This window comes from Toxotes jaculatrix, chromosome 10 (genome assembly GCF_017976425.1).
Source record: "Toxotes jaculatrix isolate fToxJac2 chromosome 10, fToxJac2.pri, whole genome shotgun sequence".
Classification (NCBI taxonomy): domain Eukaryota; kingdom Metazoa; phylum Chordata; class Actinopteri; family Toxotidae; genus Toxotes; species Toxotes jaculatrix.
Window position 1 is genome coordinate 8,593,918 of NC_054403.1, and position 22,879 is coordinate 8,616,796.

The window sequence follows — 22,879 nt, forward strand, 5'->3', positions numbered from 1 at the left end:
AGAACATGTATATTAAGGAGCAGTGGCATTAGCACCACGCTTTCCCAGCTGAGTCATGCAACAGTCATGTTAGTCCTTCCTGGACTTACTCATCTGCCATCTCATTGCTTTTTTTGCTCTCATCTTCTGTTCTTTCTCTCTCTGCCCTTTATACTTTCCTGTCCTTTCTTCTTCTTTCGTCTCTCCTTGCTTGCACACTTCCTTCTCCTCCTCCTCCTTGTTTCGCGGGTCACATTTTCCTTGTATCTGTGCTCACATTTCACCCTTCTGTCAACTTTTATCTGTACCTCCTCGCTCCTCTCCATACTAACCAACCCCGTCCACCTCACTTACCCTTGGCCCTTCAGACTAACCTCCTCCACAGTTACGACCAGTTACCCCGCTCAGTCAGCTCCATGAGCCTCATGCGCTCCACTCCGTCCCCGCTCCCTCCACCAATGAGTGCCTCCACCTCCCCCATCCCTCCACAGATGGTCTCTTCCACCTCCCCTCTCCCTCCCCAGGTCAATTCTTCTAGCCCCTTCCCGGAGCCCAAGCACGGTCGACACTTCTCCAGCGAGTCCACACACTCCCACTCATCAGCTGAAGACCAGCGTGGAGACAGCATGGGCATGGGCACGGGCACAGGCAGCACCAGTACACACTCGTCCGGCTGCCGCTCTTCCCATCGTGAGCGTCGCTCCTGGCAGGACCTCATTGAGACCCCTCTGACCAGCGCGGGGCTGCACTTCCTCCAGACAGCGCCGGGGGAGAGTGATTACGGAGGCCTGATGGGGAGCATGGCCGGAGAAATGGGGCTCTACGGAGGGCTGGGCAGACAGGGCATGTCCCCGGAGAGACGCAGGCAGGCCACTCTGCCCGTACGGAGACACCATGCCGCGGAGAGAGACAGGGAGCGGGACGGGCCCTTCCCTCTGGAGCGGGGGCCACACACACACAGTCACACACACCGACGCTCCCACAAGCAGCGGAGCCAGAGTCTGCCCAGGAACAGGGACCCAATGCCTGGGAAACTGCTACACTCCTCAGCTCATATGGAGGAGAGGAGCGAGGACGAAGAGGCAGAGGGGCAGGCTGCAGACATGCTCGAGGGTGAGGAGGGTAAGAAAATTACACACAGTCTGGACTGTACGGTACAAGGAGAGGAGCAGCAGTAGACAACAAATGAGTCAAGAACATTGTGCTATCCATTATAATTTCCCACATGCATTATGTACTGCATATTAATTTTGTTGTAATTAGTAATAATACCACACTGTCAAAATACAAGTGTTCTTAAAGCATCAAAAGTAAAATCCACCATAATGCAGAAATTTGGTCATTGTGTTTAATATTAAATGTTATATTAGCAGATTATTATTATTGACTCATCAACATGTAAGTAGTATTTTATTGTTGTATTTCACAAGGTGGAGCAAATTTGAATGATTTTATATACTTAGTAGTCTAGGTTTGGGTCAGGTGGTTTAACAGCAGAGCTATGCAACAGCTGATCATATTTTATAAGTTCATCATATTGTTTTGTATGAAAATGTAACGTGAATATGTAAAATCTCTTGTGGTTCCTTGAGATGAGACCCTGGGCCCTCTTTAACAGCTCAAAAAAATATTCTTAACATCGTTTTATCAGCTTGATACTTAATGACATGAATTAATTTTATAAAAAAATGCTTATAAACATAACCTTGAACTGATGACATGTTTCAGAAGTCTGCTACTGTTTGGGGTCCCCCCAAGTAGATGTATTACATTAGTACATATCAGTAGTCAGTAATGATGAAGGGTCCCCAAGAAAGCTAAGAATTTGGAATGCAACATGTTTTCTGAAATCTCCTAACAAATCATCTGTTTGTGTGTGTTGTTCTTGCATGAGGCCTAATGTCAGAAGAAAAAAGTCTAAGAAAATCTTTGCAAGTTTTTATATTCTATCTGAAAATGGCACTTTGACAGGACAGTGCCACTGAGGAGGAGCACAAGACAACAGGCAGTTCTCTTTGTGCTGTGTTAGGAATAAGCACACACCGCTGTACATAATGAATCTGACTCTTACTGGTTGTCTCCTGGCTGTCTCAGACCTGCGGGAGTTGAGAGTTGAGAGCAGAGAGAGGAGGGTGTCAGAAGGAAGGGAGCGGCGAGTGTCAGAGGGCCGTGAGCCAGAGCCATTAGATGGTCTAGAGCAGCTGTACCGGGCCTTGGAGCAAGCTAACGTGACGGCCCTAGGAGACCCGAGACCTTGTAGCAGGCAAGAGCTTCGACGCTGTTTTACCCAGAGAGCCAGGGACCCTCTACTCAACGACAGGCTACACCGGGTGCGAGCCCTCCGCAGCACCCTGAAGGTAGCACAAAGAGAGGTTCCTGTTGCAAACACAGCACAGATTTGAGGATTTAAAGAAGAATTCGATGTGTGGGGATTCGGTGTGGTAATCTCCTGGTGTTTCTTTTCTCCCCTCAGGCCAAAGAGTCAGAGTTGGCAGTAATCTGTGCCCTCCTGGAGGACCCTGGCCTGTGCTCCCAGACCTTCAGAGAGTGGAAGCAGTGGCACAGCGAGCTCTACTCGGACATCTGCCAGCTCAGCCCCGGCACCAACGGCCAGGACGACCTCTCCCCGCTGGCCGCGCCTCTCATGACTCACACACACTCCTTCATTGAGACACATGTGTGAGAAAGTGAGGAGAAGCAAAGACTGAACTGATACACACATATACTCGCACACACACACACACACACACACAGAGCTTTACATTAACTAAACCCTCTCCCCTGATCACGACTCTGAGCACGCACTCACACAAACACACACACAGGAACACACATTGTACGATGTGTAAATATCATAGAGGGAACAGTCTGAGACCTGCGTGTATGAACTTTTGATAATCCTGAGGACCCCACAGGGTGCCTATTGCATGCCTGAACAGAAAGCATTAATCTTCCTTTGTCTATGGAACTCAGCATAAACTCCACACGCTTGTCGAGCAAAATGGAAAAAAAAGGAGACTTTTTAACACGTTTGTTCCTTTATATTGGTTCCGCTTTTTTTTTTTTTTTTTTCCGATTGATTTTAGGGGGCAGGGGGAGCTATGTAGCAGCAATACAGAGGAGAATCCTTTTCACCACAGCACTGTACTTTTGTACTGATGAACTTTGCACCCAGAGCCACCAGTTCTCCCCCTTTCTCTCTCTATCTTTTTTTCTCTCACTGCATATCTCACTGATTTACAGGGACCTAACTGTTACTCCAGGCTGATCTGACAGGACAGTGTGGGGAAAGTAAGGGCAGTGACTCTCGTATAAGACTGTGAAAGGTAGCCATCGATGCTGGTTTATCTGTTTTAGCTGACGTAAACAAGTGTCACGAGCACTGAGAAACCATTGTGCTGGCAAGATGCACACTATTTCAAACTGTGAACTGTTACAAACAAACAAAAAAAAAAAAAACAACAAAAAAACCCACAATTTTATCTGCAGAAGGAGGCTCCTCTGATAGAGTGCAATTCTACGTATTCAGTTTGCATTCTCTCTCCCTCTCTCTCTGTGTTTCTCTCCATCTCCTCCTTCTCTTTTCTTAATTTTCCCTTTGTTTCTTCTCTCTCTTTCTCTCTAGTCCTCAACGACTTGTGTATATTTGTATACTGCTGTGTATACTGATGTAAATGTTTGCGTTCCACTACCACTGTGATATGCTTCTAGAGGTAGCGGAGGGAAGACGGAGAGTATGTATTTGCGTGGGTGCAAAACTATTTGTTTTTTGATTTTTCTTTTTTTTTTTTTTTCCTTAAACAGCGAATGCAAGAGCTAGAGAGTTCTTTTCAAAGGAGTCACTCACTACAAAGAATGCACTTTCTATATCTCTATATCTCATTGGCTGCATCACAGGGTCTATGTCTCATCGGCCTCTTTACCATTGCTGTTCAAAATATCAGGTAAAAGCATTTGCCGTCTCATTTTCTAAAGATTTGTGTACAGTCTACAAATATATTTAAACATAGAAGAATATATAAATCTATTTACGTTTTGTGTCATAGATATAATGTAAAGTATGATGTATTCTATGCCAAGGTTTTGCAGTGTCCCCCTCTTCACTCTGTAGATGCAGGGTGTTTAGCAGTTGAACAACTAGGAGGCAAACAACAACAACCACCACCACTGACAGTTGATTGACCGTTTTTTTTTTACTGGTTTACATCACGGCTGACCCTTCTCCTGGTGATATGTTGCATGAGAAAAGGCCTGGGACTGATTTGATTGGACAGGGTAAAATATCGTGGATCATTTGTGTTTTTTTTTTTTTTTTAAATTTTTATCTTCCTCTCATGATTGCAAGATAATTAGACTTGTAGCGCATGATACATGCAAAAGTACTGTGGAAGAATGACTTTTTTATTTGTATGTTCATAGTTTTGAAGTCTTTTTTTTTTCATTAGATAGTGTTTGAAGACACAAACTGTACAATAACTGAGGGAGGCATTTCTTGCCACTCAGTTATTCGATCTAATGCAGATCCTTCTTTAGCATCTAATCAGGACGTTTCAGTTTGATGTTTTAGGTTTACATAGAGAGACTGACACGCATCCAAAGGTTTCAGGAATCTAATGTGAGAGGCAACAGTACAGTTACTTCTAAAACAAAAGCTTTTTTGACATTCCCTCCAAGCATATGGTTGATACTGGGCGATCAAAGACCTCTACATTAATTGGTCTGTAATGTCTGTGAAAGTCGGATGAATCATTTCATCTGCAATATCAGGCCAAGGACTAAATGGTGCCCCCCAGTGTCGAAAAGCTCTGAGAGACATGCGTAGCACCTGCTGCATCCAGCACTATCTGTACTTATTCTTCATATTTTACTGTAGTTCTCTGAGTGTAGGTTCAAGTTTTTCATCATGTCACACTGTTGTGAAATATCAAACACACCCCAGAGTTATAGCTCATGTTTTTTGAATGGTTAATTTGAGAGTACCACAAAGAAAACTAAATGATGCAAGCACTTTCCCTGTGCCTCCCAACCCTCTCTTTGGCAACAATGGACTGACTATACTGGCGACCCTACACACACACAGCTGTAGAAGAGCTACAATACAGTTTTAGTCTGCAGACCTCTCTCCGTTTCTCATCTGTAGTGTTGGTCTTCTTTTTCCAACCGCTGCTCCGCTGAGCAGGCGACATACTGTAGATTGATTTGTAGGCACAGACTGTGTTATCCCTCCCAGATCTTTGTGTGTGTAGACCTGCAGAAACAGGCCGAAAAGGGAGATTCCACTGTGTGTTCTTTCAGGGGTGTACACCTCATGGTACATTGCACAGGTGTGTAAGATGTAAGTTGCACTGCGACATTAAAAAAAGGAACATATTGCTCTTTTTCAAGGATAATATTAGCTTACTGTTATTCTGTACATTAAACTGACTAAAGATGATATTAAAAAAGAAAGAAAATGACATTTATTCTTCCTAAAGTAGCCTTTTTTTGGTTTCATATATATGAATATATATTACAAAAAATACAGATTGTAAACTTAAGTTGTTAAACTTTGACTTCAATAAACTGAATCCTCTGCACTACGAGCTATGTTCTCTTTATGTGTACCTTCTCTGGGTTTGATCGAAACAGCATTGCGGAGTGTTCTGAGCTGATGTTGCCAGGACGACCAGATTTCAAATTAAGGGCAGGGGTCACAACATAAACTAAGAGCCCATACAATATGTTGTATTTCTGTACTTCTAAAATGTCTTTGAGCTCACCCGTTTAACAAATTTGCAGTTAATCAGATTAAAAAACATCAGATTTACAATGAACACGGAACAATTGCTGTAGACCTGTAGAGTAACAGTTATATATACTTCCATGAAAATTAAAATAAAATCTAAATGCGATATTTTAAAGTTTAGCTACATGCATGCACATTTACAAAAGTCATCACCGATAGTATACTGAGGGTCTCAGAACAGTGTGTGAACGCGTTTGCAGGATGAGATCACCTCAATGCCAAACTGGTGCAGATGCCTCTTCAGGCCGTTAGGTGGCGGTAGGTGACCGCGGTGTGAAACAGTCTTAACTGTTCACCAGAGGCCAAAGAAGAAGGAAGACCACTGTCATGGCGGCCAAGGTGAACGCTTGACATTTTCTCTTGGGCAGAGTTTTTCATTGTTTGAAATTTATATTTTCAATGAATGCGCGTATGTAGCGTTAACGTTGACTGGGCCGCAGCCGTTAATGCAAACCTGAACCGATCACTGTGACTTTCCGGGCTTTTAAGCTGCACGAAAACAGCTTTGCTAACAGTGTGTCTGCAGTCTTAGCCTCCCTGTGAAGAGTCAGTGCTAAATACACAGCACTGCTGTAGTCTGCTGGGCTTGTGTAGCAGCTGACAGCTCTTAATATTTGTCAGCTCTGGTCTTGTTAGACAAAATAGAGAGTATTTTGCACAGTTAGAGGTAACGTTAGCTTAGCGCGACGCGGTTGTAAGTTATCCACATCAGCCGATAGTTGTATACATCGGTAACGATGGTTTTTATTTATGCTCTGCAAAATATCTCCATATAATATCATATTATAACTAAACACATTTATTCAAACGCTGTGTTTAATGTTGAGGTACCTTTCGACTCCACTAACGTTACAGTTACAGAATGGTTTAATTACGAAATAAATGATTAACGTGTAAAATATGACGCGGTTTATTATGTAAAATACACAGCACACAAAGATATTAAAATGAGCTCCAGCTCAACTTGCTGCAACATAAAAATGCTACCTATGTGTCAGTGGTTCAATAATAGCTGTCCATAAATATCACATGCAATCATGCATAGTGCTTAATTTAACTTCACTGGTACTTTCACATTGTGGTTTTTCTACTTTTACTAATGCAAATGATCTGCTTCTTCCCACATGTGATCCACATGAGTCACCTGTCTGTCAGCGAGGTAGTGTCTGTCACTGGTTGGCGTTGTTTCAGATACTGAAGTCAGAAACGTGCTTTTATTGTACACTAGGTGGTGATGGTGGCCGTCCCGACGGTGCTAGGAATAGCCTCCATCCGTGTGTACACTGTGAGCGAAGCTCCAGCTGATGGGCTGGTTACTCGAGAAAAGGTATGGGACAAGAGAACTTCTTGCCGTTCAGTGAACTGTTGCATCTTATAATAACACGCTGACTCTCCGTCTGTCCCCAGCTGAACATCTACACCCCACTGCCACAGGCTGCTCAGGTTCAATTTGTTCCAGAGACACCAGGTGTTATTGAGAGTGGGTTAACTACAGCAAGAAAGAGCATTCTACCATTTGCCCAGGCTGTAAAGGTATTTATATTTGTGTGTATTTACAGATGTACATCAGAGTGAATTGAAGTTTGCAGACACTACCAGCTGCAGCCATACATTCACATCCTGTTTCACATTTTAAACATAAACAGAAGAACCCTTTGACACGGGTAAAATAAGAATTATTTAAATGGAACAAACGCTAAAACACTTTGAAGAGGTCTTATCTTGCACCTGCAATGTAAGTTTTCCAACTCTGATTTTTTTTTTGTTCCTCTTGTTTGTGGTTGTGGTTGCACAATCCCACATTCTGCAAGAGCTCTGTGCAGTCACGATTTTGCAAACAGCGTAGTGAGTTGAGGAGTCAGACAGGAAATAGTGCACATGCAGTTAACTTCGCAGCTGTAAGGTTCACTGCAAAGAAATCTGACAGTTTGATACCGTGGAACATGGGGGAAAAACGCTTCACACTGACTCAGATGTATATGTGTCTGTATTTTCTAGATAGTTGTTGATTGCACGTTGTAGTGATTTCACTTTTGCTCCTGGTTTCCTGCAGGGTGCCTGTGTCTCTGTGAAAAGGGGAACTGTTAATCTGTACCATGCAGGAGAGGGTGAGTCAACAGTAGGTACCTTAAGGTCTCATTTATAGCTTCTCCTCCCATGAAACTCAAAACCTAAATTCATAACCTTCTTACAAAGTAGTGAGTTGAATAATATAGTCAATTTTTTTATATGACTTTTTCAGGTGCTTTGTACAAAGGTGGTGCCCTAAACTCATGTTTTTATTGACGTCCTTAAAACAAACCTCACATACTGTATGTAAGCCATTTATGGGGGAACAGTATTCATTTACTTCTCCAAGAAATTACACTGCATGTAAGGTTAAAAGATGAATTAGGCCATAGATCCCATTCTGCAGGGAAAATGAGGGATTTGTGCCTGTGCATGTTTCTCTGTGGAGTTTACACAGGGCATGTTTTATCCCCAACCTCAGAAAATGTGTAAGACAAAGCACTTTTCCATCTTAATTTCACCATCATGTTATGATACTGCTGTGCATAAAATAACTACTATTATTATTGTATCTGTTGCTGCTACTGGTGGTATAGAAATTAAAGTCACAATATGAGCAGTGAGGGTTAGATGTCAGCTCAGAACTGAGAAACATCAAATTAATATTTTATATTTGTCAGCATGTTGACTGTGTTCCTGTGTTCCTGTTTCCCAGATGCATACTATTACCTGAAAGACCCTCCCCCAGGTTTTCTGCCCAGATTTGGCACCATCACTATGGCTGGCCTGCTTGGCATGTTCTTGGCACGGAAAGGTAACCTGATCCCCTGACACATCGCAAACACTTCAGGGTCTGCTGGGAACACAAAGTCCTCTTTAATCTGTCCATTTATTAGTGCTTACAACAACATTACAGTTAAAAAAAAAAAAAAAAAACACATTTTGAAGTGTGTCATCATAAATAATCATGTGGTGTCATATCATATCACGATATTTAAGCATATGATCATCATAAAACATTACATTTTCTGATATGTGCACACCACTAGCTTTAGCACTAAGGCAGGGTCATGTCATCATCTGCCTCTTATCTGGGTCCAGGCCCAGGTCACGGGGGCAGCCCGCCCAATTCACAATGCACCGAAGTCCTATGGCACCTCCACGGGTGGTGAGCCCATGGGAGGTGGTGCCACCCAGAGTGGGATTCAAACCCACGACCCTGAGAGGTTGAGTCTCATGCTCTACCAACTGAGCTAACCAGGCGGCACTAAGGCAGCGTGTGGTTCAAATTTTCAGTACTACTCTCAATATATATGAGTTTTGTTCAGTCATATCAAAAAAATACTCTTTCAGTATCCTAACCTGCTGAATATAAACTGGGTTTCTTATATATTGAATTAGTAAACAAGACAAAAAAAAAAATCGGACCAAACATTTGGTGTCAGCCTTTGATGCTCAGTGCTACATACACAATTTGGTTGAAGCTCAAAGAGTATTGAGGTTCTGACGCGCAGCCCTATGTAGAACATATGTGACGATCAAAGGCCTTTGTTCCTTTTCCTTGGCAGCGCTCTGATATTTCCCTTTGCACCGTGGTGTGACGCAGGTTCATTTAATGTGCATTTAACCCGGGTTTGACCCATTCGTATGAGACATCTGTCACTGGTTACTTTTTGGTGCTCAACATTCACAGACCACAGTTTTCCACTGAAGTTACTTGTAGCCCACTGCTAAACCACAAAATTTCCAAAACATACAACACATAAGGAACGAGTCAAGTTTCTTTTTCAGATTTCTGGGATCGCCTTGTTTTTGTCTTACCCTGTCTGTCTCTCTGTCTTTGGGGAGTCGGTTAAATAACATTTACACAGTAATATTATTAAATGAAGATACCATTCATAAAACAGGCACCTGTACACTAAATCTGAGCAGTGCTTGAGTTCAGACTGGGTTAGGAACAGGGTTCTGAACCACCAACAGAGTTTTAACCTGTGTTACTGTGTCTTTCTAAATAAGCTCTATTTACCCATGTGCGTGTGCGTGACCCATTTGAATATAGCAGTCCCAGGTGAAGTTGCCCTTAATCATCTAATCTGTGACATTTTTTCCTCTTTGTAAAAAAAAATGAAGGCTCTCGTTTCAAGAGGTTAGCGTTTCCACTGGGCCTGATGAGTGCAGGAGCTTCAGTATGCTACCCGGCCCAAGCTGTGGCTGTGTTAAAGGTAACTACTTTTTTTTTTTTTTTTCTAAACTACCCCATCAGCACCCGCTACAAACCTCATTCTTCTCAGAGTTTAATGCTGTTACTGTCTTTTTTGCTCCCAAGGTGACAGGTAAGAAGGTGTACGCTGCAGGGCAGTGGAGCAGCGCCGCGCTGTCTTCACTGCTCACCTCCAAGCCCCAGGAGCCTGTTGCCACAGAGATTACTGCTTCACAACCACAGGTTAACATTCACATTTAGGATCTGAGTGTGATTTATTAAGATAATCGTGTATGGATTCAACCTCCTGCTTTTAATTTAGAAACTACTTTAAAGCTGTTTTGGTGTGTGTGACTAAGACCAAAACAGCACTTCGACCTATTTAATAGTAACGTCTCGTCCCACTGACTTGTTTTCCATTTACATAGGTGACTTGTTCAAAAAATCCCTTCTGTCTGTCAGTAGGTCATATTCCATTTCCTTTCCTAGCACCTTGCTGCTGATTGTCGGTACTGGAATTTGTTTTTTGTGCTAAATATGTGGCTCGGAAAACTTTTTGTGATTTTTAAATGAAAGCATATTCTGTGCTGTGCATATTCCCAGTCGCCTGCAGTGTCAGATCCAGAGTCTGCAGTGGTTGAGGCCTCAGAGTTCAGCTCCAGCACGGACAGCTCACCCCAAAGTGCTACAGTCCCAGAAAAAGAGGTGGAATCAGCTGAGTCTGTTCCTGTCTCCGATGAACCCATCAACTCGTCATCAGTAACACTCGCAGAGATCCCCCCTGACCAGGCCCCTGCAGAGACCAGCACAGGTATCGTTGATCTCTGTCTCCACCTCTGTGTTTCACACACAATCACATCTACTGATGATGTGCTGTATTTCCTCTCCTGTCAAGATCCCTTGGTACTTTCAGTGTCAGCAGAGACAGAAGCTGCTCCACCCTCTCAGGATTTACCTGCCCCTGTTCAAAATGAGGAGCCCTCAGACACAAAACAAGCACCAGAGCACGTCTCAAATGAAGCCAGCCCAGCCGAGTCCACGGCGAGCTCAGACCCAGAGACAGTAGAGGCTGGCCCACCCGTGTCTGCTTCTTCCTCTGAAGAACCGCCTGCTCCAAAGGCCTCAGACGAGCCAGCAGGTACTAGAGATGTTCTGCCTGACGATGTCAAAGAACAGTAGTAATGCAAGATTAAAATGATTCCAGAGTGAATCTTCCTGAAAATCACTTTTCAGCCAGTGGTACAGAAGGAAATACTTAAAGACAGTTCAAGTGAAAGATCCAGTGTTTAGAAGAAAGTTCATGAAAGCAGTTTGTGCATCTCTTGCGTTACTTCTTACTAGAACTGATCAGTACACTTTACTAAACTGAAATGACTAAACTGCATCACTATTAATAACTTTAGCCTGAAGTGGCGATAGTTTTCGTAAGGATGGAAACACATCAGTTCACATCCCTGTGGCTCACCCTTGTGTTGTGTTTTGGTTTCACCAAAGTACCAGTTGTTGACTCAGCTGTGCCCGAAACCACTGCTCAACCAGAATTAGCCGAGCAGACGCCAGTCCCTGCCGTGGAGGAGACCCCAACCTCAGCACTCACACCACCACCACCTCCAGCTCCTGAACAGCCTACAGCAGATAACAGCACAGGTACCACTGCTCCCGTTCATTAGTTGGGCGTTGACGCACACTGCATCACTTCTGAGAATTACCTGAATTCTTGTTCTTGTTACAAGATGGGGCGTCTCTTATCCAGGCTTCAGCTGAGGTTTGAACATGCCGTTATCGGTCTTCATCTATATTTGTTTTACGTCACAATTCAACTCTGAAACCCATGAAAAAAAAAAAAAGCTGCTGTGCACTGAGTTTCATTCCTTAATGTGGATGGTTACGTATCTTTCAGCCAAACACAAACCGCCCCTGGACTTTGTAGAACCCATCTATATTTTAACAGTTGAATAGATTGAGGAGAAAATGAGTTCTTCCGCTGTTTACCATAACCCGTGAGACTCTTCTGTTAGATGAGAATAATGTTCACCAAATAAAACATGAGCGTGATCTGATGTAATTCTGCCAGAGTCAACATTTGGAATCACTTTGGAATATGAAGTGTGAAAGTCAAGCGCTGGACCCACAGTTTGTAACAGTCAAGGCAGCCTGACTTTAAGCTGAATGGAAAGACAATTTCAGTGCAGTGATCCCATGTTGCCTGACACTGTGGGAAAATAATAACCGAATCTATGTGCTCCTCAGAAAATACATTTCCTGTTTTTCCTTACTGCAGATGGCATCCATATGTGTACTCTAAGACAAGGTAGCATCCAAATACATTGAAAAATATACATGGATTGTAACTGGTGAATGATAAGACTAGTATGTATTTATTTAAAAAAAATCTTTTAGCTAGTAGCACAACTTAAGTATTCAGTGAGGGCAGGGTGGTTGGGAGATGAGATGTGAGCGTTAAACTGCTCTAAAACTGACCATGTGTATATGTAGTGACCTCTACTTTATCTTTGCAAGTAAATTATGTATTGATAGTCAAATAGAGCTTTAACATTGTCTACTTTAAATTCATAGTCACTCTGTTACATGCAGCTTATAGCACATAATACATGTTAAAGTATTTTCTGACCAAATTTTAAGCCGTGTTTTCTTTTAGTGGGTTTAAATAAATCAGATAAGCTGTCACCACAACACTGTCTAATCCTTTTATTTTGAAAGTCAGAGGTCCATGTCAGAAGTCCTTGTGCTCCCATAAATGCATCTGTGTGAACGCAAGGTATATCAATCCCTTCTGTTTAGTAATACATTTATTTTGTTATGCATTTTTTAAGCTGCGATGCAAGACAGTTTTAATTTGTACTTGATAAAGTGTAATCAAAGTAATTTTGAAAGAGCACACCTACACACACGCACAAGACTCAGCCCATGCAGGAAATTCTTGGAGGAGATGTGGTGTGACTTCTGCTTGTGTCAGTCTGCACGCTTATGAGAATCAGCTAAGCAGAATTGTGTGGTTACAGGAACTTGTGTGGGATCTTATTTTGTAATTTAGTAAATGAAGTTTTTTTCTGCTGATGCATACATTGTCATTTTAGGTAGAAGGACCTGCCTCTTCCCCTGAAAGTTTAACATGTAATAATTCGGTGTTGCACTTCTCTTGCTGCCCTCCAGGGGGTGCTGGTTTCAAGCCAGACCCTTCGCTGATGGACTTTGGCCAGTCCAGCCCAGAGGATGAAGACCTGTACAGCACACGCAGCTGAGAGACCACAGTCGGCCGCCAGTGAAACCTCATTCCCACACTGCCATCTCATCCACGCTGACAAACACTCTGTATCATGATCTAGTGTAAATTGCCATTTTGCTTTGCAAGCACACTTAGGAAGTCTTTTATCAATATTTCCGTTCTCATTTTTTTCTGCCTACATCATTTATATTTCCACAGGAATATAACAGCCAAGTACATTTGCATTTCAAATGGTAGCAAGCTGTGGCAGTTGGTTCATGTGGAAAGACCAAAAAAAAAAATACACCCACCAAGTGTTTACAAGTCTTTTAATTCACAGATGGCAGATTGCGAAAATTTCTCTCTGTTTGTGTCATTTAACAATTACTGGCTTTTGCGCTACAGCTTTTACAGTCATGAACGCATGGTGCTTTTATTTATTGTAATTTAGCCCTCGTCTTTGGTAAGCTGGAAATACTGCTCGTGCTGGTAATGATTACAAGACGGACCAGAGTTGTTTTCATTTACATCAGAAATAAGATCTCAAAATAAATATATATATTTTCAGGAATTTATGTTGTGTCTTCTTGACAAAGTAGTTGAATTGACCTTCTACACACACACACACACACACACACACACACACACACACACACACAGGTGTGTGTGTGTGTGTGTAGAAGGTCTGTCCTTTCAGTTCAGTTTGCCACAGGTGGACTCTAATCAAGTTCCAGACAAGTGATAATTAAAGCAAACAGGATGCACCTGAGCAGAATCTGGATGGTGCTCAGCAAAGGGTCTGAATGAATCCTAATGATCCACTGATTTTTACTAAGAAATGAAATGTGTGTTTTGTTTTTTTTATACTTTGGTTATATACTGTGAGCATGTGCATCTTGACATTAGTATTTATCTTTAAAAGTGCAGCTGTGCCGACACACAGCTTCACAGAGCTACTCCTCTATCAGCTACTCATTCAGTAGCTTGGCTGATTTAACTGCTTCCCTGGTCAGTCAAGTAACCGCAAACTGCCTCTAACATCTGATCCCAAGTGAGCGATGCAGTCGTTGTGGATTAGTGAAACAAAATCTGGGACATTCCATTTATTTTTGGTTAATAATAAATTGAACATTTGTACAGTACCTGAACAAATATTAGTCATCTGAAAGTCTGAGCAACAAGAGTGTTTACCAACCCTGAGAATGTCTGATCGTACAAAGCATTTTTGGTGCCACATGTTTTTGCTTATTTCTGTGAGCACACAGTTTGTGCCGCGGGACCAGGCTATCTGTTAACATCTTTATAGCTTCTTTACTGCTCCTCAGAGGAACCAGAGCTCCCTGGACCTCATAAAATCTGCACGAGGTTGATCAGAGTCATGACCCTTGGGACGCTGTGTGTGTGTGTGTGTGTGTGTGCTCGCTCACATATGTGAATGAGAGACAAAAAAAGGGAGGAAGATTTCAGATCAATTAGACGTCAATACTTTTTTCATCTTCCTTCCTGTTGAACATGGAGAAAAACACACATATGGGAAACAGGCTCACTGTAGCATCAGAGCTACAGTTTGTGCTTCTGGTTTGAGTTGAGGGGTTAAGGGACTCGTGGGCTGGTGTGACTGTGCTGTTTTTCAGGCAAACACTGCCAAATGTTTTGCTAAAAAAAAAAAAAAAGAAAGAAAAAGTTCCTCCAGAAACAACTCTGTCTCTTTGATTCATTATTCAGCAACAGCCCAACAGTGTTAATGAAACCACATGGAACATATTGACTCAGTTCAGAACAGAACGAAACAGAGAAAGTGGGAATGCTGGAAATCTGTGCGATCTATTCTTCTCACCACTTGTTAGGAAGGATGGACATGTTGTTGCAATAAGCTGAGAGCCAGTGTTAGAGGTTTCAGAGCCTCCCCACTGACAAGATGTGACACTAAGTATAGCCTCATCTCACCTCCCTCAAGAGTCCCGTCCACATATGGGGGCCCCTTTCCTCACAGAGTCCCACACAAGCTGCAGCTATGACGATGTCCTGAGAACTAATACTAGAGCGGACTCTGTTATGTAGTCCAGAACTCTCTCAGGTTTTTTTTTTTTTCTTGACCCCGCACAGAGGAAGTGGGGCTCACATCCCTGACCTTTCAACTTTCACCTCCATGAGCCAGATTTTCCACAGAGGACTTCGCGAGGGTTTACGGTTTGCAGTGGTTATCTTCCCAGGGTCCGGCTAATGAGGGAGACCCCCACCATCAAATAAACACATGGCACATTTATCAGCAAAAAATATAAACACAACAATTATGTAAGCCATTTAAGGGTGTTTGTGAACATTGTATATGTTTACTTGTGCACATCTTCCTCCTTTTTATTTGTGTTCAGTCAGGGTGTATACACAGTACGTGCATGTTTTTGTACAGTTTCCTGTGTAGATAAAATCAGACGTTGGCAGTTTTTTTCTGTACAGAGGAAACATACTGCACATAATGTACGCTAACAGTCACTGTGCGTGTTATTCGTTAAAATGAATTCATTAATTTGGCAGTTTTGCAGACTGCTGATATATAAGCTGCGTTAACTTTTGCAGAAGCATCGACTGCTATGTAATAATTACATTTCGTTTAATGAGTGCAGAGGAGAGAAAAAGACTTTTGACAAACTACAGTAGCAAAGAAATTAAATGTCATGCTTTTAATCCAGAAAAAAAAATAATAAATTGGCTGGGAAATTGATGTCCGGTAAGGGCTGTGTTGTAAGTTGAGGTCTGATGCTCTCTGCTCCGTTGCTCTTCTTATCTACTGCCTGTACAGACACACGCTCCCACACATGCTCAAACTGTTAATCAGTCAGCCTCTCACTTTGTGCGTGACATGCAAAAAAAAAAAAAAAAAAAAGATGAGCAGATGTTGAATTCGGTAGAACAATTAATGCCTGAAAAAGTGAAACAAGGATCTGTGTGCTCTGCAAACCAATTTGAATTGATTGAAAATAGGATAAAGTGAGATTCCGCATCCAAATGCTGACAAAGGTCAAAGGAAACAGCAAACAGAGGCAGCTCTGAGATAAAAACAAAAAACAAGTGAAAGTAACATAGACTGAATGCATGAGTAGAAAACTGAACCAGTCATCTCATTTTGAATGTCTGAGGTTTTCCCTGTATCACAGGAGGAGGACAGCCTCCTTGACTTCAGTATAAGTCGTAACAGCATCATGTAAAAATGCTCTGTTACAGCCCTGTCAGCTGCTCTGTGAGGTGGTTTAGAGACGATGGTGTCTTTAGCTAATTGTACACTCTCAGTGGTGCTAACATGCTGATGTTGAGTATATTCTCTTACCTTATTGTGTTAGCATGCAAATATTTGCTAATCAGCAATAATCATAAAGTACAGCTCTAAGATTTGTTATTAGTTTTTCAAGTATTTGGTCCCAAACTAAAGTACTGGACAAATTTAAAATTTAAAATTGAAATTGCAGCTAGCATGGCTAAACACTGTTACTTAATTAGAACTAAAATCGCCAAAATGTTCTTAATGTATTCAAAATAAAAGGATTATGCAGAATACCCTCTTTCAGAGTGTTACATCATCATATATTAAATGACTGGTTTAATATTCCTGATGTGTGTAAGCAGGACTTTAATGTTGTAGCTGGGGGCGAAGGCTAATGTTGTGTGGTCTAGTCTGTAAGAACATGTCATGTTTTATAAACCGCTCACATGTTTTGAATGTTGAATGTCAGTGTGCAAGATAACCAGTAACTATAGCTGTCAGATGAATCGAGCGGAGTTAAGACTTCAACATTCCCTCAAAATAAATATATATATATATTTTCAGGAATTTATGTTGTGTCTTCTTGACAAAGTAGTTGAATTGACCTTCTACTTTGTCAAGAAGACACAAGGTCTGTCCATTCAGTTCAATTTGCCACAGGTGGACTCTAATTAAGTTCCAGACACATCTCAAGTGATAATTAAAGCAAACAGGATGCACCTGAGCAGAATCCCTCCAATGTAGTGAAGCACAAGCATAAAGTAGCAGATATTGGTACAAGCTCCTGCAACATGTATTCAAGAACAGTAAAAGACCAAATGGAAAGAGGCAGAGACATAGTTCTGTCCTTTTTTTTCCATCATCATTTATTTCTGTTGGCCAGTATGACACCATAAATTTCTGTTTTTAGTTGTTGCATGTTATGACTAAGGGTCCTTGGCCTCCGTCTGTGTGTGTGTGTGTGTGAGAGAGAACAACTGCGCATACCCAGCATGCCAGTGGAAGAACACTGCATTATGAAGTTTCCGTTTTGGAAAGCATAAGTATCCCCTCTTAACAGTTCTGCAACATACAGCGCATTCCCAATTTCTCATGTTCTGCAAACAGGCAGCGACGGAGCTCTTCATCTGAGGCTTTCAAAATCTGCTTCTCCCTGTCTAGCCTTCATCCGTCATCCTCATCGTCAGCTTTCCCACGGCTATTAACTACTGATAGATACTCAATGGAGCAGCGTGCGCACACACACACACACGCAGCAGAACACACACGTAAACAGAGGCGAGCACTCTGCGTCGCTGCATGCAAGCCAGTCTGAGATTTAGTACATCCAGTTGCACAAGTATTGAAGCATAGACGCACACGTGCGCACGCACATGCGTGTGAACACACAGGGATGGATGCATGCTCTCACTGTTGATCAAAGGAGCTGTGATGTAATCAGTCTCAGAGCTTTGCACGCATCCCTCATTAACTTTCACCAGAGGCTTTAATGAAAAACCACTGGAGGGAATCTCCTCTTTCTCTCCCTCTTTGCTTCTCATCTTCTCGTTCACTCCCTGCAGTATCTGCTCGTCCTCCTCCTCATTCATCTTCCACACTGTGCCCCCCCCCCACCCCGCCCCTCCTTCTGCCCCAGTGGCGGGCTTGACTTCCTCTGAGACACAGTAAATATTTCCCATGGCTTATCTGACCGCTGGCAGAACGAATATGACACAAAGTGCGAGGCTCTGCTAATTAACACACAGCTTCCATTCTTTGGGTCAGAGGCCCCGACGGGGACACTTAGGGCTTTAAGTTTGACACCTCAGACACACCGGTGTCCTCTTCATTATGGTCAGATATAGCATGTGGTTGCGTGTCTACAATCGCTTGAGATGCAGCTTTTACTGTAACGCACATCTTGACTTGATTATCTTAGCTTTTGGCCTTTTCTGGTAGAGATTCTGGGAGGCAGAAAAAAACGGGATAGAATGAAAAACAGAGAGTGAAAGTTTCTCTCTGCAGACTGGCTTGCGTCCAGGTAAGTCCAGCCCCCTGGTAATGATGAAGGTGTGACGTGTAGCAACTTCCCTGTTGTGCAATAATAAAGAGGCTCCAGAGGGCTATAAGACCCCCAACCTCATCTGGTTTCACAGAGCCTCCAATCCGCTCTCTCACACACACACTCACACACAAACACAGAGGCATGATACGGTCCTGGGTACTGAGCTGTGCAGATTTTACTTAGAGGGGTTTAGGAGCAAATCTCAAGACATGGACTTTAGCCAAAAGAAGCACTGAAAACCACTTGACTGCTTGGACTGGACGCCCAAAAACTCCGGGTAAAATTCATTCCTTTAAATAAATAGAAATTATATATTAAGTCTGGTTTGATTTGATGATTTATCTTCTCTTTTCTGGCACTTAAACCTTCTTATTGTTAGTACATGTTATTTTTTTGTATTTGAAGATGTGCAAGTTATCTGAAGATGTAATTTCCCCTATATCAGTGATTGTCTGCTTTAAATTCCATTTGTTGTTTTTTCTGATTAGTAAGGCATTCCTCTGCTGCTCTGGACCGTTAGAGGATCAGTTTCTGTGGCTTTGTTTTTAAGATTCCTGAGAAACTATTAAATCAAAAATTGAGTTGACACTTTCTCATCTAAATCATGAACGTTTCAAAAGCTTATTTCAGTCATTAATGCAAAATGCATGTTTCTGAGCAGCCAACTTATTACAACTCCTTCATATTTCTTTCATTACGGCCCAACTTCAAGAATGGTGTAATATATTGTTGCTGTGATTAGTTATCAAGAGGGACAGCTAATAAACACTGGGGCCAACGAAAGATTACATTTTTTCTATGTCCATAAAAGGCTGCTGAATTTTAAATACTCCCTGTTTTGTTGTATTTCCAGCCGACCTTGGAAAACTGAAAGGAGGGAAGTCAAATTCTGTGACGCAACGGTACATCCAGTTCCATAATGGCAATCCCAAATGACCTCTCCGTTTTCAACTCCACCTCCTCCCCCTATTTAACGACAGAGATCTATTTGAACACTTCTTTGGCCCCCTATGTCCCCTCCTGCACAGACTGGCCTCCTCTACCCATGAACACAGTCATCCCCGCTATCTACAGCATTATCTGCGTGCTGGGAACTATAGCCAACACCCTGGCGGTGGCTGTGTTGGCTCATGCCAGTGCCTCGAGGAGAACTGTGGCTAACACCTTCATGCTGAACCTGTGTGTGTCTGACCTGCTGTTCCTGCTGTCTCTCCCGCTGTGGGCCATCTACTACTCCCGGGGCTACAGCTGGCCCTTTGGCCGGATGGCCTGCAAAATCTGTGGGGCAATCCTCAACCTCAACCTCTATGCATCTATCTTCTTCATCACAGCCATGAGCATGGACCGCTACCTGGCCATCGTGCTTCCGCTCCGCTCCCAGAGTGCCCGACACCCCAAACGTGCCCGGCTCCTGTGCATTGTGCTGTGGGTTCTGGCTTGTGCTTGCTCAGCCCCCACCTTGGCTCTAAGGGACACACACTACCTCAAAGAGCTTGATGTGGAGGCTTGTGTCATTTTCTATCCTGATCATAAGTGGTATCTGGCCCTGGTCTGGATGAAGATCATTCTGGCCTTCCTCCTGCCGCTGCTTGTCATCTCTTGTTGCTATTGTGCTATTGGTAGACATTTGTTGGCTGACACAGGGCTGGTAAGAATGCACACTTCGTCGCACACCCCCAACATGCCCTCTTTTAAATCCCTTCAGTCTCAGGAGAGCTGCAGTAAACCAGAGAGACCCCCAACCCCTTGTGTTAGCCCCAGCTCCAGTGGGAGCAGACCCCTGGAGGGCAGGGGTCTGGAGCGGGTTTTGTGGACAGTAGCCGCTGTGGTCCTGGCCTTCTTCCTCTGCTGGTTTCCCTTTCACTGTGTGACCTTCATGGATGTGCTGAGAAGCGACGGCTGGTTGGACAGCTGCTGGGTAAACTGGACCATCCAAAACCTCACCCCTCTCACCCTCTGCTTGGGCTTCTCTAACTCAGCTATCAACCCCGTGCTCTATTGCTTCATCGGGAACCATTTCCGGGGCCGTCTCGGGGGCCTCTGCAAGGGTCTGTGTGCTTGTTTGAAGGCCCGTGGGGAAGATCACAGCCAGAAGAGGGGCTCCTTCAGCACCAGGCTGAGCTCCTTCTCCCGAAAACTCAGTGACCTGAAAGACCTGGCGATCGTGGAGCCCACTGGCCCTGCCTAACCAGCCCCTAGAGGGGGAAACTTTCCATTCCCTCCACTCGCTTCACACCCCAAAGAATGAACGTCAAATGACCGCTGAACTCCAATAAGCATGGATGTGTGAGACAGAGCTGCTGCTATAATTGACTGAGTAAAATTCCAGCAGAGCTCAACTCTGCCTTACAAAGCTAGCAAAAAAGTAACTAGAGAAAAAAAGGGTTTAAAGTTTATCACTTGAGTAACACGTGAACTCTAAATGTAAGGTCTTTTTAGGCAGATTGTTTCACTCTCGTGCTTTGGACAGTTTTAAAGCAGCTAAAGCAGCAACACGACAATATGAGAACTGTGACGATGTAAAAGGGGGTCACTTGTAGTGATGAATTATTCGCTGAATCTGCAGCTCTACTCAGCTTCAGCTCATCATTTAGCTGTTGTGTTCACAACTTGTTTCTGTTGATCTCCAGTGAGCACGAAAAAGAAAAAGAATCAGTTTTTGTAGGTTTAAGGGCACAGATAAAAGCTGCTGTGTTTCTTCATCACGGTGTAGCAACTGCCTCATTCATATGGGATGTAAAACATAATTACTAACATATTGAATGATCAAAACTGATTTTTCAATTACAGAAGAAGAGACAGTGGGTAAATTTATCATGTGGGCTGCAGCTGTTTCAGCAGCTAACTTCAGCTTTCTAACTTTTTGTAGTCATGCAAACTTTACATACAGTTTACTTTAAAATTATACTTTTCTGTGACATAATATTTTTTCTGATAAGACAGATGTCAAAAAAATCTCTTAATTGCATTTTGACTAAATGTGTGGTTACTGCATTTTGGCTTTGTAGGCTGCAGCAGGCTAAAAGATTAATGAGATAAAGCTATTTAAGGATAATTCTTAAGCAGTCGCATCAGTGCTACTTTTACTATTCTTTTTTTGGGACCAAGATATTATTTGTGTAATCATGTAACTTGTAAAGGTTTTGTATCATCCTATCCTAAGATAGTTTAGAAATAAGCTACAAGAAATAACAATCACTGCATTTCTTTGCCTGAATGAGAAATAAAGTACCAAAAAAATAATAAAATAAATCTCTAAAAATGCCATTTTATTGTTTTATATAATTCTATCTTCTAAAATGGGATATTTGTTGAATTGTTTTGGTCCAGTTCCACACAGGCATCGATTTTGTTTTATGCTCCTTTTCCCAATCTTACCCTCCAACAGCTGTGGCTGAGCGCTTCCCCCACCTGGGAATGAGAGTACTGGGATTACTGTCGGCCTGGCAGATGGACATTTAGTCTACCCCCGTTTCGTCCTGTCCCAGAATGCCTCACATGGATTCCGTACATATCAAGGCCAGATATCATAATCTCACACTAATGTCCTTATGAAGCATTCCAGTCAGGCCACTTGTGTTGGTTGAGGGAGCCGTCAGCTAATCAATGATGTATCTCTGTCTGCTATTTGTGTCCAGTATAGATCCACATCATTCTGCATTGACCCTGGCCTGCCTCTGTGAGCTGAGACCCAATGGAGTATGATGTAATTTTGTTTTGCACTGGTGAAGGCTATGAGATTATTATAGACAAGAAGGTTAAGAGGCTAATGCTAGAAATGCTGAAGAGATTTTGTGTTTTTCCTTTTCATACTTAATAACCAAGAAGGATGACAGGAGTGGTGATGTTTTTACAGATTAACTCAGCACCCAAAAGGAAGGAAAAACATCCTGCGAAGGTTTCCTTGCTGTGGATCCTTCCTCATGAATCTTCCAGATTTTACCACTGGATGGCGCTGAAGTGATGCAGAAGCAGTGAGTACGATGCCCCTGGCTGCTTACCCAGACAGAGCCCCCAAGTCCCTTCGCCCATGATCTCTTTGAGCCGAGGGAAAAATGGCTCTGACAGAGACTGATGACTCATGCAGGCTACTGTTCTGAATGTATAAAAACAGACATTCACAGCAAATGCTGCATTAAAGAGAGCAACAAGCTCAAAGAATATACAGTGTTAAAATCATAGTTTGCCTTTCTGAAGCATGTTTTAGACGAGCACCTGGTGGTCTGAGGGACTCCGTGTGGTCTTGACCATGGTCCGAATGAGGAGCATCGAAAACCCAAAATAATCTGAGCATCTCGACATCACAGAGGAGTTCAAAATAACAGATGCTGTGTAATAGCCTTGGTAAAATCTGTTTACATGTTAACCTGTTAGCA

The 22,879-nt window shown here is 42.8% G+C and overlaps 3 protein-coding genes across 3 annotated transcripts in view; all 3 read left to right on the forward strand.

Annotated features, from left to right (window-relative positions):
- Window positions 1-2,662, forward strand: part of si:ch211-26b3.4 (connector enhancer of kinase suppressor of ras 2) — a 56,206-nt gene extending 53,544 nt beyond the window's left edge. Inside the window, exons 22-24 of the mRNA XM_041047812.1 lie at window positions 348-1,101; window positions 2,074-2,336; window positions 2,453-2,662. Of these exons, the coding sequence (XP_040903746.1) occupies window positions 348-1,101; window positions 2,074-2,336; window positions 2,453-2,662 (1,227 nt within the window). The remainder of the gene's footprint in view (window positions 1-347; window positions 1,102-2,073; window positions 2,337-2,452) is intronic.
- LOC121188198 (type-2 angiotensin II receptor-like) lies at window positions 659-21,763 on the forward strand. Its single transcript, XM_041047814.1, has 4 exons — window positions 659-669; window positions 7,885-7,887; window positions 18,595-18,780; window positions 19,357-21,763. The coding sequence occupies exon 4, from the start codon at window positions 19,423-19,425 to the stop codon at window positions 20,689-20,691; it is 1,269 nt and encodes a 422-aa protein (XP_040903748.1). The 5' UTR covers window positions 659-669; window positions 7,885-7,887; window positions 18,595-18,780; window positions 19,357-19,422; the 3' UTR covers window positions 20,692-21,763.
- Window positions 6,067-13,768, forward strand: apool (apolipoprotein O-like). Its single transcript, XM_041047813.1, has 11 exons — window positions 6,067-6,103; window positions 6,993-7,091; window positions 7,172-7,297; window positions 7,818-7,872; window positions 8,490-8,588; window positions 9,905-9,996; window positions 10,101-10,217; window positions 10,578-10,785; window positions 10,870-11,112; window positions 11,469-11,621; window positions 13,149-13,768. The coding sequence occupies exons 1-11, from the start codon at window positions 6,092-6,094 to the stop codon at window positions 13,235-13,237; spliced, it is 1,293 nt and encodes a 430-aa protein (XP_040903747.1). The 5' UTR covers window positions 6,067-6,091; the 3' UTR covers window positions 13,238-13,768.
- Window positions 21,764-22,879: the final 1,116 nt, after the last annotated feature.